Genomic DNA, 15174 nt, shown 5'->3' with positions numbered 1-15174 from the left:
AGAATCGAAATCAAGGCGGGGGGGGGGGGGACGGGGGACGGGGGGCCGACACCACGGTGATGGCATTGATGTGACAGCATCACCCCCAGCTGCCTTCTCCCACCTCTGGCCCAAGGATCCTCATCCTGTGACACCCTGGTGGGGAGGTGACATGGGGACATCCAACGGTGCTGCAGCTCAGCACCCCACCCTGGGGTGTGGGGGAGCTTTTGCACTTCCCAGCAAAGGCAGAAGCTGCTGCTGTGGGCTTGGAGTGGGTCCGTGTCACCCAACCCCCCCTCTCTGTGGGTATTAAAACCAGTAAACGGATGGTGCAGAGTGGTGGCCTGGTCATTTGGGGCAGCTCTGGCACGGGGGTGCGAAAGGGTAGGCTGCACAGCCCCAAACTGGGGACCATGGCAGCACACACCAGCACCATGGAGCCGGATCACCCCTGGCACAGCAGCATCCCCAGGGACCACAGAAATGGGGCGGCACAGCCCAAAGTGCCCCTGCATCCTGGTGGGACTGGGATCGCTCAGGGCTCAGGCTGGGGTGCTGCTCCTGGCCAGCACATTGGGGGACATCTCGCAGGTGCCAGGGGATGCTGGCATCTCCCCACGCTGGTTTTCCCCCTGTGCCGTGCCAGCTTCGGTGCTTTTTATAGTTCTCCCTGGCTGTGTCAAGCAGCAAAACTCAGAAACCCCCGGTGTGCGTCACCAGGAACACTGATAACCCCTGGGACAGGGTGGCCAGGGGGGGCCAGGTTGGCTACTCCCCTGCTTGAGATGGCAAGTCTTTGTCAAATTCCCCTCGTTGAGGGGCCAGATGGTCCCTGGGGGGCGGAGGCCAGGTGAAAGCGTGGCTTTGCCGTGCAGCTTTATTAATTGAGAAGGCGAAACTCCATTAGTCACGCTCGTTAATGCCCGGCCCTCCAGCACACTTGCACCAGCCAGAGTCCTTGTGGCTGCGGGGAGTGAGGATGGGGTGAGCGATGCACCGGGGTTGGGGTGTGGGAAGCCTGTGCTGCCTGCTGGGGGGCTGGATTAGACCCCCTTCCTGGCCCAGCAATGGGTCTGGCTTCTCCAGCGAGTCCCCAGCACCCAAGGAGCCCCGGAGCAGGCTGGGGCATGGGGAGCAGCTGCAGCAGAGGATGCACCAAGCATCCAAACTCAGCTCTATCACTTGCTCCATTGGAGGATGCCCGAACGACCTGAAATCCCAGGAAGACCCCCCCTGTCATAGCCCCCTCAAGCCCTCCACCGGGGGGATGAGGGCCAGCATCCCACCACCACCATCCCCTCTGCTCAGCCCACCTCTCCGCCCAGCATTCCTACTTCCCCACGAAGCAGTAGGTACCATAGGTCCGCAGCTCCTTGCTGGGAAAGCCAAAGCTGCGGACGCCGGGGTCCGGCAGCCCCCCACAGCGCTCACGGGGGGTGGTGATGGGGTACCGCACGCTGCCGTCCGCCAGCCACCCCCCATCACAGCGATCCAGCTGGGAAAACTTCCAGGCGGAGTAGAGCTGCCCCACTTTGGCGATGGCAGCCCCATGGTTGCGGCACGCTTGCCCAGCCTCCTTGAAGTTTAGGTGGCCCCGGATGAAGTAGACCTGGCCTGGGGATGGATGGGGACACGGCAGGTGAGCGGCCACCACAGATGACCTCGTGGGGACAAGCCTGGATGCAAATCCAGGTGGGTATCGGGGCTCAGTGCCACAGTGGGAGGGACAGGGGACCCCAGCACTACCTTGAAGAGCAGAGGTGAAGCAGAAAGCATCGAATCGGTCCTTCTGCTTGTCCCTGGCCCCATAGGTCCGGACACCCGGCAGGAGGAGGCGGCCACCGCATGGCTCCCGTGAGTTGATGATGGGGTAGTGGACAGTCCCATCGAGGATCCAGCCGGCGTTGCACCAGTCCAGACCCTCTGTCCAGGCTGCAGGGCGAGAGGTGGCTCAGCACCGGCACCTCCCTCCTCCCCACTCCTGTGCCCAACAAGGAGAGTTCTGGTGCGGATGAGGGTTGGTATTTTTTTTGTTGTTTTTGATGCTTCACCTTTGTAGAGCTGCTGGTAGGTGGCGAGGCGGGAGTCCTGCTGCTCACAGGCTCGCTTGGCTTCGTGGTAGTTGAATTTGTAGCGCCCGTTGCTGGGCTGGTAGGGGAAGACGATGCCTGGGGACACGAGGACAGGGATGGAAGGTGAAGGAGATGCTCTCCCCGAGGAGGCTTTGACTTATCATCCCCGGGGATTTAGTGCTGAAGATAAAGCTGGGGTACGGGGCATTGCAACAGGGGGCACGACAGGTAGAGGTACCCAGCCATGGACCCCCAGTCCAGCCCAGGGTCCCCTTTCTGCTCTCCCCCAAATCCCCAGGGCATATGGCAGAAGGGAGCCCAGCCTCACCTTCGAGGTGCAGTGTGAGTGAGATGCTCTCATCCTCCAGCCCGTTGACGAGCTGGCAGCGGTAGCGTCCCTCGTCCTCCAGAGTTACATCAGTGATGGTGAGCGAGGCGTCGTAGCGGTGGCTGTGCCGCAGGTGCACCCGTGGGCTCAGTGGCCCATAGTTCTTGTGGTACAGCCCGTTGGTGATGATGATGATGTTCTCCCGGTAGTTGGCTGGTTCCACCTTGCTCCACTTCACCCGGTAGTTGCGGGGCAGGGCGCGCAGGACACAGGGCAGGGTGGCCGTGGCACCCCGCTGCGTGTGCACCGTGGTGTGGAGGGGCTCCAGCAGGTATTGCAGGTGGGAGGGGGCTGCGGCACACGTGGGCAGCCTCAGCGTCAGCTTACTGCGGAGCATTGCTGCAGCCCCACCACCCCTCAACCCTCATAGGTGCCTCCAGCCTGGTTTCCATCATCCATCCTGGCTTGTTTTCCCCCCTCCTGTAATTGCCAGGATGCACAGCTCAGCCCCTACCCTGGCTGGACCCCCCTCCCCAGAATCACCTCCCTCCTCCAGCACCCACCCCAAACAGCAGCACCCTGCTCTCCCCCTGGGCCCTGCTCCCTACCTGGGCTCCCCGTCGGCCGCTGAAAGATGCTTGATGCTGGGGGTGCCACCAAGAGCCAGAGGGAACTGAGCAGGAGAAGCCGGTGCATCCTTAGAGCTGGGGGCAGGACGGTGCCTGGGGGGGAGGGCAGGGGTCAGGAACGTACAGCAGGACGTATCCCGGCTTTGGTGGGGACCGGAGGACACGTCTGCAGTGCTTGCTGTCAGGGATGCCACGGGGCCAATGGGTGGCCCTGCTCTGTTGGGGGCTCACCCCCATTTACTGTGCAAAGGGGACATCTCGCAGGACATCGAGCCAACAGAACACGCCAACCCTCCTCCCCGGCACCCCCGTGCCTCTTACCGTCCCCAGCTGTGTCCTTTGGGAAGCCACCGTTCCCATCCAACGCCTCCAGCGCACGTCCTGCCCCGCTGCCCACTGTGTCGCCTCTCCGTCACAGCCACCCCATGGTGGGGCCGAAGGCTCTGGAAAGGTCAAATCTGGGAAGAGAGGACACAGGGAGGTGGCGAGCGGGTGCTCCCAGCCGGTCTCTGCCCTGTCACCGTCCTGGGGTGGGCAATGTCCCCACAGCCCCGCGGCCCCACGGTCCCTTGACGCCCGCTCCCATGGCGCGTAGGGGCGGCGAGCACCGGCCGTGCCCTTGCTCCCTGCCCTGTCGCTGTCTCTTCCCGCTTTCTTCTCTTTTTTTTTTTTTTTTTCTTCCCCCCCCCCCCCCCAACACCTCCCCGAGGAACGCACAGGGAGGAGGAAGCACAATTTCCCATTGTGAGCGTCTTTCTCTTTATTGTTCTGCTCGGCAAAACACAGCGCGCCCGGCTAACAAACATCTCTTTATTTCCAAGCCACAGTGTCGGGGGATTCAGGGAAAACGCCACCACCACACAGGGCTCCGGCACCCCCTTGGGCTGGCAAAGCCTCCCCTCGGCATCGGCCCCCAGCGCCGGGTGGTCTCTGCTCCTGCAGACATCAGGGCGAGGGTTAATAGATGGGGAATGGCGGGGGAGACATGAGTCTCTGATGGGGGGATGCTGCTCCCATCCTTTGGGGCTCCCGCAGGTTGCGCAAGTGGGGGGCCCACTGCTCTTGCACCCCACCGGTGTTATCCTGCCCTGCTCAAAAGACCTCACAGAGGCTTCACCGTCATCACCTTAGGGCCGGGATGCTGCCGGGAGCAAAACAGGGCCACACAATGGGGCTGTGTTCTGGGCTCCCTTATCTTCTCCCTCCCCCAGGGTCCATCTCCAAGGGTGGAGGAAGCTCTTCTCAAAGGAAACACAAGACAAGCAGCGTCTGTCCCCGGCACCAAAGGACACAGTGATCCTTAGCTTCTCCGTGGCACGCACGGCACAGAAAACAAACCTCCCTGGGGGGTAAAGCAGCACCAGGGTGGGGGCTGGCTCCTTGGCCCCTTGCCCCCAGCCCCTGTTCCAATTTGGCCGCTCGTACAGACTTCAGTGCAACAACCTGCCCTAACTTTGATGCCAGCAGGCTGGACTGGAAGCCTCTGAGGCTCTCCCAGCTCAAAACGGTCAGTGCTTTGGCTCAGTTTAATGAGCAAAAGGTGATCAGAGCTTTCCTCCCCCCATGCTGAGAAAGGCGAAAGTGCAGCAGCACCGCAAGCTCCTCTCCCGCATCTCCCCCTGGTTGCTCTGTGGGTCCGTGGCTGTTCAGAGAGCACCCGTGATCTCCCTCCATCACGCTTCCCATGCCCGCTGCTGCAAAAGTGGATCCCGATTCGCCCCCCAGCAGCATTCAGCCCCGGGCTGAGTCAGGGCTCCTTGGCACGTGGATGCTCTTTCCCAGCTCCGTGGTACCACGAATGAGCTGAGTGGTTTCTTGCATTTTTCCCAAGTGAAGGCAACAGCTCTACCCCTTGGCTCTCACAAAACCACAGCCCGGCGCAGGACACTTGCCAGGGCTTCCAAACGTGACTCATTCCCCTTCCCGGTCCTGTTGGCGTCAGGGCATGACCCCAGCCTGATGCTCCTTATCTGAGATCATCATTTGGCCTGGCGCTGTGGAAAGGAGTGACCCGTCACTTCCCAAACACATGCCAAGCTTTATTTCTCGGCTCCTTTTTCTCTTCCTCTCCCTTTTTGGGATTTGTACCCGCTCTCGGTGTGTTACAAACACCTCTCTGCACCAGCAGAAGCAGCCAAAGAAAAGCAAATGTGCTCCAGCTCCCCCCAGACTTGTTGCTGTTAGCTTCTGGCTCTGCTCCTCGCCCTCATTTATCAAGGCTCAGCTTCTTCTCCTCCCCACGCAGCCCCACAGGTAACCCCTGCACCGACAGGCTCCTCAACCATCATTTTTCATACTGACCAGGGAGTTTAAACCTGGCTTTGCTGAGCCGGCCGGAGCTCAGCACCTCTCAGCAGGTCTATCCCACCGCCCTTGCTGCACCAGCCTCCATCTCCTCTGCCTGCCCCAGTCCCCCAAAACCATCACGTCTCTCCTGTGCCAAACCTCCAGAAAGGCTGAAACCTCAGGTGTCCCCCAGCCACGACTCCCCCCGTATCCCAAATCCCACCCCGCTGAGATGGATGCTGACACCAAAAGCCCTGCGTCCTTCCCCGGCACAGTGGCCCGAGCCACCTGCTGTGGCAAAACCAGGTGCCAAGGTGTGTGAGGGCGGCCAGCCCGGGGTTTCCGTGTTGGCAGCACCGTCCCGCTCCCAACTGGTTCTTCCAACTGTGGGAAGCACCGAGGCGAGGGCAGGACCTGGCAGCCGCCCTGGCAGGCGGAGTTTGCAGCCCCAGCACGTCTCTCCTCGTGTCTCCCCAGTTTCAGGGAGTTTGCCTGCCCTGGGCACCCCATGGCATGGCTGAGCACACTGCTGCCTCAAGGCTCCGGCTCTCCGGGCTGTGCTTCCTCCTCCAAATCCTCACCATCATCCTCTTTGCCATCTTTGTCCGGTACAGCCCAGAGAGCAGCCCCAGCCTCTGCTCCCAGCAGCTGAACTGCAGTTGGAGAAACCAGGACTCGGGTTTTCAGCACCCTCGTGAGTACCCCAGCCTCGGGTGGGCACAGAGCGTGGCTCTCCCTGGTCCCCAGGTGCTGCTGAGGGGGTGGCATGGGATGTCACCAGGCTGCAGACCTGTCACAGCATCCAGCTCTAGAGTAGAACAGAGGAGGGGGAGCATCAAGCGCCAGGGTTGGGATAACGGTGCATCCCGCTGAGGAGGGGCTGGCGGGTGGAAAGCAGACATGCTGCAAGGATTTCCTACGTGCTTGGACAAAGCCAGGACCCAAATATTTGGGTCTGGAAGATGCATTTCAGCAGCTGGAGCACAGAGGGGACCACTCAGCCCAGTGATAAACCTGGGATTGTCCCCCCACCCCCCAGGGGGGCAGCACAGCAGCTTTGGGGATCTGCAAACCTTCCCACTGACCTGCTGGGCTTTGCAGTACTGAGGGATTTTCACTGGGCTCCTTCCACGGAGGATCTGGCTCCCTCGATGCTGCCAGAGCATCCAACTCGGGGCTGGAGGGCCATCCCGCTGGCACCCTCCTCCTGCAGGTGGGCATCGCTGTGAAGCCCATCCCGAGCTGGGGAATGAGGGACTGACCCTGGCTTTTCCAAGGCAAGGGCAAGGCAGATGAGTGGAGAGGAGCCTCTGGAGCACCCTGGCAGAGGGAGGGGAGCCCAGCCGAGCCGAGCTTCCCGGCAGGCAGCGAGCAGCAGGCAGGTTCTCCCGGTTTCACCTGCCCACGTAACCCCACCCGGCACAGGCAGTGACTCACAGCTCTGGCACACGGTAAAGGATGGGACACAACCCTCAGCACTGCCGAAGGGTGCAAAGGGCATTTAGCCCAAGCGAGAATCACATCCCCCCTCCTCTGGTTTGCCATCAGATTAATCCCATTTTTCCGTTCACCCTTTTGTTCTTCTTACCCCCTGAAGCGGGACGGGCTGTTTTCAGGGGCGGCAGAGAGGTCCAGGGGGGTGGCTGATAGCTCAGACCTACCTTTGCACCGGTGTAAATGGGTGCAAAAGGCTCCTGGCCACCCTAAGAGGTTTCTGGGCTGCAGGGTGAACCACGTGCGTGTACCGAGGTATCTGCACAGGGCGGTTGTGAATGGGGTGGCCAGGCGCCACCGCAAAGGCTGGTGGGGGCCAAGTCAGGCGGGGAGGCCTTTACCTGTCACTTGCACAAGCAACACCCGCACGCGCTCTCTGCTAGAGATCTCCAAGGGAGATCCAAGGCCAGATCCACCACGGTTCCAGAGACATGTAGGTGGAGCGAGGCTGATTTCTATTGATTGAAACTTTCAGGTCCCCAAAACCTGCTGGAGCAGGGGGTGTCAGAGCCCCTTTGGGGGGACTAGCAAGTAAGGAGGGTGGCTGCTTGCCCTCAACATCTCCAGACCCATCCTTCTGCCTCTCCTCTGCCAGGTTTCCGGAATGTCCACCTCCAAGTTCTCCTTGGCTTTGGGCTCCTGGTGGCCTTCCTTGGCCGCTACGGGCCAGGCAGCGTGGCCATCAGCATCCTTATCGTGGCCTTCGCCATCCAGTGGGCTGTACTGATCCAGGGCTTTTTCTCCTTCTTCCTGAATGGCAAAATTTACGTGGGAGCTCAGAGGTAAGGCAGGAAGGAGCTGCTGCTTCCCAGCTGCCATCGTCCTGGGTCCAGCCCTGGCACACTGGCTCCCTCCTCTGTAAAACTCACAGCTCTGCTTTGGAGGAGGATGGTGAGGACCAGGAGGATCAGGCTTCTGGGTTATTCGGGGACCACACTAGTAAGGGTCATGGAAGTACAGCCAGGCATTTAGGGGGGCACATTGGCCCCAGCTGTCCCTTCGTCACCAGCATCGCAAGGCTCAGGCTGCCTGTTCAGCTCGCAGGAGCAGTGGGATGCAGGGTCCAGGCTGCAGGCTCAGCTCCCATCCCCCCAATGCTGCTCTCCCCTCCTGTGTTCACCCCCCCAGCAGCACTGGGTCCAGCCCCACACCTTCCCTCTCCTTCCCAGCATGGTCAGCGCCGACTTCTGCACCGCGGCCGTGCTGATCTCCACCGGAGCTGTTCTGGGCAGGGTAAACCCTGCCCAGCTGCTGCTGCTGACCCTGCTGGGAGTCACCCTCTTCACCCTCAATGAATACATCCTGCTCAGCCTCATGGGGGTGAGTCACCGATTGGGGGGTGGGGGGGGGGTGGCACCAGAAAGCAGGTGACCATGGGTTTAGAGTCCTCAGGTCAGGACCTGCCTTGTCTGTAGAGACAAATCCCACCTTCCCGCTTCTTGCACAGTGTTTTTCTGTACTCACCAGGTAAGCGACAGCGGGGGCTCCTTGACCGTCCACACCTTCGGTGCTTATTTCGGCTTGATGGTTTCACGGATCCTGCACCAGCCCCATACGGCCAAGAGGAAAGAGCAGCAAGACACAGGCCACCAGCCAGATATCTTTGCTGTCATTGGTACAGAGCTCAAATCCTACAACATCAGAGTCAGAGACATGGTGGAGGGACCATAGCTAACATCAAAACCTGTTCCCTTTCCCCACAGGAACCATCTACCTGTGGATCTTCTGGCCCAGTTTCACCTCAGCCACCACCATCCGTGACAATCCTGAGCCCTGGGCAGTGCTCAACACCTACTTCTCGCTGGCGGCGAGCACCCTGGCCACCTTTGTCCTCTCACCTGTCCTCTACGAGGAGAGCACCCTGTGGGTGGTAGGTCCTCTCCTGGGACAAACCCAGGTCTCATGCACTACCTGCATCCCGTCCTACAGGAACAGCCAGCATGTATACACCCTGGGGCAAAAGGGGATGCTCGTTAGGCTTTCTTAGCTTCATTAAGACCCAGTGTGATCCCCAAGGAAGCCCAAATTACCCCAGCCCCATGCTGGTGTCCTCCACACAGCCAATCCCCCTGCCCACATCCTGCTCCACCAGGTTCAGATCCAGGATGCCGCCTTGGCTGGTGCGGCCGTGATGGGTATGGCCGGGGAGATGCTGGTCACCCCCTTCGGGGCCCTCAGCGCGGGGTTTCTGGCCGGCTTGATCGCCCCACTTGGCTTCAGATTCCTCACGGTGAGTCACCTTGGGACAGCCGAGGACACCGGTCCCAAGTCGGGGGACCACCCGCCTTTGGGGGAGGCTGCACTGCCAACGTGCAGCTCCCCAACCCTCCAAAGACCGAGCTGCAGCACAGCATCCCTGGGCAAGCAGCCCCCATCCGAACCCTGGCTCTTCCTGACGCTCTTCCCAGCCCGTCCTGTGCTCCAGGCTGAAAATCCAGGACACGTGTGGGGTTCACAACGTCCACGGGCTGCCAGGGATCCTGGGCGCCTTGCTGGGGACACTGCTGGCGGCACTGGCCACCGCAGATGCTTACGGTGGCAGGTGAGAAGAGGCAGAACCAGGGGTGCCAGTGACTCCATGTGCCAAGCTGGGGCCACCACGACCCCTGAAATCAGCGATGCTCCACGCACCCCCTTACAGCACATCCCCCAGAACCACAAGCGGAGCCCCCCGTTTCCCTGCCTCCCCAAAACCCTGTCCCCGCTCCGGTTTGCAGGCTGGAGCTGGTGTTCCCACTGGTGGCCCAGGGCAGCCGGACACCCCGCGGCCAGGCGCTCTGCCAGCTCTGCGCCCTGCCCATCACCCTGCTGCTCGCCACGCTCGGGGGCTGCCTCACGGGTGAGTTTTGCCCCCGGTGGGTCCGAGGAATTGAAGGACTTGGGGGGGGAAAAAGCAAGACCAGCCCCGAACTGGACCCTCCCCATTAACCTGGGCGGGCAGAGCGCAGCGGGTTCGGTGCTGCGCAAACCCCCTGGGGTTGGGGCTGGGGCTGGTGCTGTCCCCGGGGGCTGGGGGTCCCCTCCGGGCCGGGGTCGGGGCTGGGGCTGCCCCCAGGGCCGGGGTTCGAGCAGCCCAGCCCCACGCTGCCGCTAGATGTCAGGGGAAGCCCGGTGAGAGGAGCCGGGCTGGGGCGGCCGCCCCGCTCTCAGACGCCCTCGCCCGGCTTTCGGCATCCTCAGGAGCCGTCCTGAAAATGAAGGGGCTGAGATCTCCCCCGGACACGCCGTGCCTGGAAAATACGGTCCTCTGGCAGGTAAAGCTGAGGACTTGCTGGTAAAAACCCCAAAACCAAAAAAAAAACCCCACCCCCAAAGAGCTTTACAGCCCTCAGGCAGCAGGGGTTGGATGCTTCTCCCGCTTCCCTCCTCTGAACAGCAGCATTTAGGGTGGGAGACGGCTTCATTGAAGCCCCTTAGGCCCCCCTCATCCAGTCCCGATTTGCCCCAAACGAGGCCCATTTCTGCCCTTCTCCATGCCTCTGCGTCGGTGCAGGTGCCCGAGGAAGGATGTGACCCCAGGGCAAGCGAAAAGGAACCAGGCACCAGCACCTTGGTCTAATGACCCCACCGGTGAGGTCCTGCACCACCAGGCTCAACCCTCTACCAGCATCACCAGTGCCAGATAGCTTCTGGCAGCCTGAATGTCCCAGCAGTCTGCTCCGGAGACAGCCAGGCTTGTCCCCATGCAGGAGCCACCTCCTGGTCCCAGCGGTTTTGGGAGCAGGTGGGTGCCCACAGGTCTTTGCAGGGTGAAGAGATGCTGCAGTGATACAGGTCCTTGCTGTAGGAGCGACCTGGCTTGCTCCAAGGACACCTCAGGGTGTCTGGACTTAGCTCTGCTCCGTGCCTCAGTTTCCCCATCGACTGCTCTCTGAAGAGAGGAAGGGCATGAGGGGGGCTGTGTTGGGGAAGGGGCATACCAGGCTCCCCAGAGAGCAGCAGAAACTTTCTACAGACATTTTTGTACACAATTAAACCACGTAGATCTTTTGTAGCTTCAGGATTTGCTGGTGAATTCATGCGGCACCTGCCCAGCTTTGCTGCCTGAGTTTCCTTCAGGTTTCTTTCCAGGGAGGAAAGCAAAGCCCCCAAGACCCCCCTTCACCCTAAAGACTGGTGCCCCTGCGGTGGGTTTCATGGGTTGCTGCATCCCAGTTGTCCCTCTCCCCTAGGCAGGGGGACTCTCCTGGAGCTTTGGCCACCAGAAGCTGCGACAGCCCAGAGCAGCCAGCACCCAGGGGTGAGACCAGGGTGGCACCAGGGTCCCCAGCGTAGGACCCTTACCACCTTGCACCAGGGACTGGGACCAAGAAAAAGCCCCCCTCCTCAAAACAGGAAAGCGTCCCCCAGGATGCACCGCCACTGGGAAAGGGATGCTCCTGTGGTCATTGCAGCCCCCAGGTGCCCCTGCTTTCCAGGACCCCCAGTAGCACCCAGCACCCCGGAGCAGGTTTGAGCACCCTGGGAATGTAGCAGCCTGAGCGAGACCAAGGGGGTGTCCTGCAGCACCTGGAGCAGGGGCACAGCCCCGGGGGGGGGACAGTGGCCGTGCTGGGGGTCCCCGGTCAGAGGCGGCCCTGGGGGTACCCACCTCCAGCACACCCAGGGAGGCTGCCAGACGCTTTCACACCTCCAGTGCCAGACTCTGGCGCTCGCCATGTGGGGTTCCCGTGGGTGCAGGTGTCCCCAGCTGCCAGCACTGTCCCCCGGGGAGGGGGCCACAGCCCCAGCCCACGCAGCGGGGACAAGGGGTTCAGGGCCAGTGCAGCAAGGTTTGGGGTAAGTGGTTTGCTACCCAGCCAAAGCGGTCACATTTGGGACTGTCTTGTTGTAATACCTGCTGCTGTTGAAACATTGATGTAATCATTTTTTTAAAAAAATAATTTCTAAGATGCAAAAAAAAAAATAATCAAAAAATCATGTGGTTGCAGGCTGATCATAAAACAGCATTTTTAAACAGGGCTCTTTATCCTTTCTAAAAGGAATTAAATCAAATTAGAGAAAATATGGAGTCCCACACATTGCTCCATAGCAGAAATGCAAAAACGTCTCCCTTCGAAATAAGCCAAACCATCGCTTTAACTTTTCCAATTTCAGCTGTTTGTCACAGAAAACCTGGTGAAACCAAGACATTTGCTAAATGCTTTGGTGCCACTGAGTTTCCACAGCAAAACAGAGGGAAGTGGGCCGCGGGGCTCCATCCCTGCTGCCAATGCAAGCCCTGGGGAGGGTTTCTGCTGTCCCCGCTCCGTGAGGAGACCCCAGCCCCACTCCACGCTGAGGTCACAGAGGAGGACGCGTCCCGTGTGTCCACATCCCGGTGGCGTGCACCGCTGCCCGGTGCCATGTCGTGGGGGAACGATATGAGATGGAGAAGCGGCACGAGGGCTGGTGCCCCAGCAAGTGGGTGCCAGGCTCCATCACCACCCCCAACCCCGCACCACCCCCTCCCCACCTCACCTCCTTCCCAGCCCTCTTCCCTCTCTTTCCCAGACAGCCCCTTTCCCCTTTTTGATCTCCTCGCAGCACGTTTCAAAAGCAACCCACTGCGCCGGGAAGAAAAGCCCCTCCAGTGAGATCATTGCGAGACCTCCAGACGTAGGGGTCAGGTGTGAAACGGACCTCCCTCCTCCTCCTCTCCCCCATCCCCTCTGAAAGACTGTTATGTTTTGTAATCGGATTAGGGGAGCCCTGCGCCCTCCCCACTCCCATTTACCAGCACGACCAGCTTGTGCACCGCCGCTCTCCCCGCAGATTGTTTAAGCGAGCCGGCCGCGAGCGGAGAGCTCGCCCGTGCAGCGGTGAGGGTAGAGGTTCGGACGGCGAGAGCCTGAAAGGTTTAGTCAGTGAACAAATTGCTTCTCTGTAGGGGCCGTTTTCTTCCCAAGTTGAACATAATGATGGCAGTTTGGGGAACAGATGGTGCAGCTAAGCAGATAATCCCGCCGGCCCTGCTAGCTCGGGGAGAGGCAGCGCTGGCTCTGCCCACAGCTCCGGGGGTCTGTCCCGGGACACGGTGGGTCAAGGCAGGGGCTGGGTGATGATCGCACCCCGGCAGGGTGCAAGAAGCTTGGGTGACCCCCCCCTTCACACCTTTTCCTCTTTGAGGGTGGTTTGGGCGCCAGACGCGGCTTGTGCCTCAGTTTCCCCAGCCCCAAGGGGAGCTTTCTGCTCTGTGGCTTTTCAAAGCAGGGCTCGCCCTCAGATCACAGCTTGACGTACCGGGAGACAGCACCGCTTTCCCAGCACAAGAGCAAGGGGTAACTGAGAAACCCTCGCTTTTATTCTCACGTTCCTGTTCCGCCTCTCCCTCCAGCAATATTCAAGATGTGAAAAGAGCTGGAGGAGAAATTCTGCCAGCTCGCAGGGGCTGGGTGCACGGTGCTCATGTGGCATTGGTGATGCTGGGACCTGCCTGCTACACGAGTCTTTATATAAAATACGTCAGCAGGAAAAGCCCAAGGTCCCACCACCACCACGCAGGCAGGGGAGGGCATGGACACATCTGCACAGGGCGAGCCCTCCCCACCTGCCCTTGCCACACTGGCACCAGGGTCCCCTTCCCCATGCCGCGGGGCTCTCACAGCCTGCAGGACACATTCCAGACACACCACACCGCATCCCGGCTTCCAGGGGGTTCATTTAATTCATGCCCCCTCCCCTCTGCCAGCCTTGTCCCCTGAGAGCCCTGACTGACAGCTCCCTTGCCCTCTCCTGCGGCAGCCCAGCTGCCGAGAGACCTGCCTAAATCACCTCTTGCTAATGCAGAAGCTCAATCAGCTGCTCAAAGGGTGTTTTACAAGGAAAAGCAATAACAACATCTATCTGTTACAGCTGGGGAAACTAAGGCACACAAAGAGGTGCCTGAGAGTCCATTGGAATTAGAGGCAGGACAAAGCCCCGGCTCCCTGAGCTCCCTGCATACGTGTCCTTACAAATCCGCAGCCCCCCCCCCCCCCAACCTCCCCTCCCCCCCCCCCAGACCAGCTGATGCTGCGTGCTGTTTGATGGAAAGGCAGCTAATCGTCTTTCCCACCTTCGTTAGAGTGTGAATCGTTATCCAGGCGACACCTGTAAAGCTCCTTGTCAGACGAGGCTGGTGCACACGTCTAATAATGGGCACCATATGGGAGAGGGAAGGCTCAGGAGAGGAGCAGGGGCCCGACCATCCCTGCGCCAAACAAAGAGCAGCGCCCAACGGCTTCCCATCGTGGCACAGCATCACCAGCACCAGCATTGGGCCGCTTGAAAGACTGGCAGCACCGTGCCGCAGCGAGGGAAGAGCCCAGGCAGTGGAGAAGAGCCGCCGCTCATGGTACTACACACCTCGATGACTCCCTAAGCGGCCCTTGGAAAAGGACCTGGGAAAAGCAAACCACAGCTTGAGAGGGCAGGCTAAAGGCAGGAAAGTCATCCAGCCCTGCTCCCCAAAGCCTGGGACCGGGCACCCCAAATCCACCGAGGTGCATCCCACTGTGCCTCGGAGCATCCTCTTGCTGCCAGCGTGGCAGAGGTCACTCGTGGGTGCAGACAAAGCCTCCCAGCACCCGCGAGTTAAACAGTGTGAATTAGAGATGGGTCTTTGCCTTGGGGCTGATCCAGAGTCCCCAAAACTCCCTCCCTGACCCCAAACTTGGGGGGCAGAGCTCAGTCCTTCCGCCAAGCCACCCCCCCAATGAAAGCCCCCACCACCTTCAAACCACTGCGGTGACAAAGCCCCATTTTTCAGGCCCCCATTCATCACCAGCAGCGTAATGAGCCTCCAGGCACCGTCAGTGGGGGCAAAGCAATTAAAATCGCTGGCGTGGCGGCTGCGTGGGTGGCTCTGCCGTTCACTGCTGCCAGCACCCGTTTCGGGGTGAGCAGACAACGCCAGGGCTGGGCAGCACCTCAAAGCACCGCATCTCCCCACGGGTGAACAATCGGCTCGTTCTTCACTGGGTTCAAAAGAAGAATAAAATAAAATAAGAAGGGAATAAGGGCCCCAGGAAAATGGGGAGTCAAGTTTATTTACAAACTGAATATGAAGTGAAGGGCCTGGAACAAAGGTGTTATGTAAGGGACAGTCACTAAGGGGCTCTTTACCCACGCTAATTGCCACTTGCTCTGCGACACCCATTTATCTTGCAGCTGAAATGGCCTCCTCAGGCTCGCAGGTTCAAGCACTGCTTGTTTGCAGGGCTGCCCAGCACAATTAGCATGCAGGAGCAGCGGCCAATGCGGTCCCACCGCCCAAACCCACCGGGAAGCCTCGCACCTCCCCAAAAATGGGATTGTGCCTGGAGCAGGTGGATGTGCCAGTGGGCACAGGGCTCGGTAGGGAGAGATGCTGCTCTGCGTAGGGCTTCAGTTGTGTAATGGGGAGGTACAATGGGGCTTGGTT

General features: G+C 60.3%; 2 protein-coding genes across 2 annotated transcripts; one reads left to right on the top strand and one right to left on the bottom strand.

Annotated features, from left to right (window-relative positions):
* Nucleotides 1-46: 46 nt before the first annotated feature.
* Nucleotides 47-3642, bottom strand: HAPLN2 (hyaluronan and proteoglycan link protein 2). The gene is made up of 6 exons (XM_056321949.1): nucleotides 3333-3642; nucleotides 2991-3104; nucleotides 2383-2733; nucleotides 2034-2150; nucleotides 1729-1914; nucleotides 47-1596 (listed from the first exon to the last, which is right to left on the bottom strand). Exons 2-6 carry the CDS (start codon nucleotides 3076-3078, stop codon nucleotides 1313-1315), a joined length of 1026 nt encoding a protein of 341 aa, XP_056177924.1. The 5' UTR covers nucleotides 3079-3104; nucleotides 3333-3642; the 3' UTR covers nucleotides 47-1312.
* A 2119-nt stretch (nucleotides 3643-5761) lies between these two features.
* On the top strand, nucleotides 5762-11483 carry RHBG (Rh family B glycoprotein). The gene is made up of 10 exons (XM_056321952.1): nucleotides 5762-5991; nucleotides 7387-7573; nucleotides 7961-8111; nucleotides 8259-8406; nucleotides 8495-8661; nucleotides 8884-9021; nucleotides 9200-9333; nucleotides 9509-9630; nucleotides 9972-10045; nucleotides 10285-11483. Exons 1-10 carry the CDS (start codon nucleotides 5811-5813, stop codon nucleotides 10348-10350), a joined length of 1368 nt encoding a protein of 455 aa, XP_056177927.1. The 5' UTR covers nucleotides 5762-5810; the 3' UTR covers nucleotides 10351-11483.
* Nucleotides 11484-15174: the final 3691 nt, after the last annotated feature.

Source organism: Falco biarmicus, chromosome 19 (genome assembly GCF_023638135.1).
Source record: "Falco biarmicus isolate bFalBia1 chromosome 19, bFalBia1.pri, whole genome shotgun sequence".
NCBI lineage: Eukaryota > Metazoa > Chordata > Aves > Falconiformes > Falconidae > Falco > Falco biarmicus.
Note: the sequence above shows the minus strand (reverse complement) of the source record. Positions and strands in the feature narration are given on the sequence as shown.

What these genes read in the sequence shown, in the direction of transcription:
- HAPLN2 (XM_056321949.1), bottom strand. Translation starts at nt 3,078, where the DNA reads ATGCACCGGCTTCTCCTGCTCAGTTCCCTCTGGCTCTTGGTGGCACCC. An exon ending in GCGGCCGACGGGGAGCCCAG is followed by an intron (nt 2,734 to 2,990) that starts GTAGGGAGCAGG and finishes CGTGTGCCGCAG; the next exon opens with CCCCCTCCCACCTGCAATAC. An exon ending in ACTCACACTGCACCTCGAAG is followed by an intron (nt 2,151 to 2,382) that starts GTGAGGCTGGGC and finishes TCGTGTCCCCAG; the next exon opens with GCATCGTCTTCCCCTACCAG.
- RHBG (XM_056321952.1), top strand. Translation starts at nt 5,811, where the DNA reads ATGGCTGAGCACACTGCTGCCTCAAGGCTCCGGCTCTCCGGGCTGTGC. An exon ending in GCAGATGCTTACGGTGGCAG is followed by an intron (nt 9,334 to 9,508) that starts GTGAGAAGAGGC and finishes TCCGGTTTGCAG; the next exon opens with GCTGGAGCTGGTGTTCCCAC. An exon ending in GCTCGGGGGCTGCCTCACGG is followed by an intron (nt 9,631 to 9,971) that starts GTGAGTTTTGCC and finishes CGGCATCCTCAG; the next exon opens with GAGCCGTCCTGAAAATGAAG.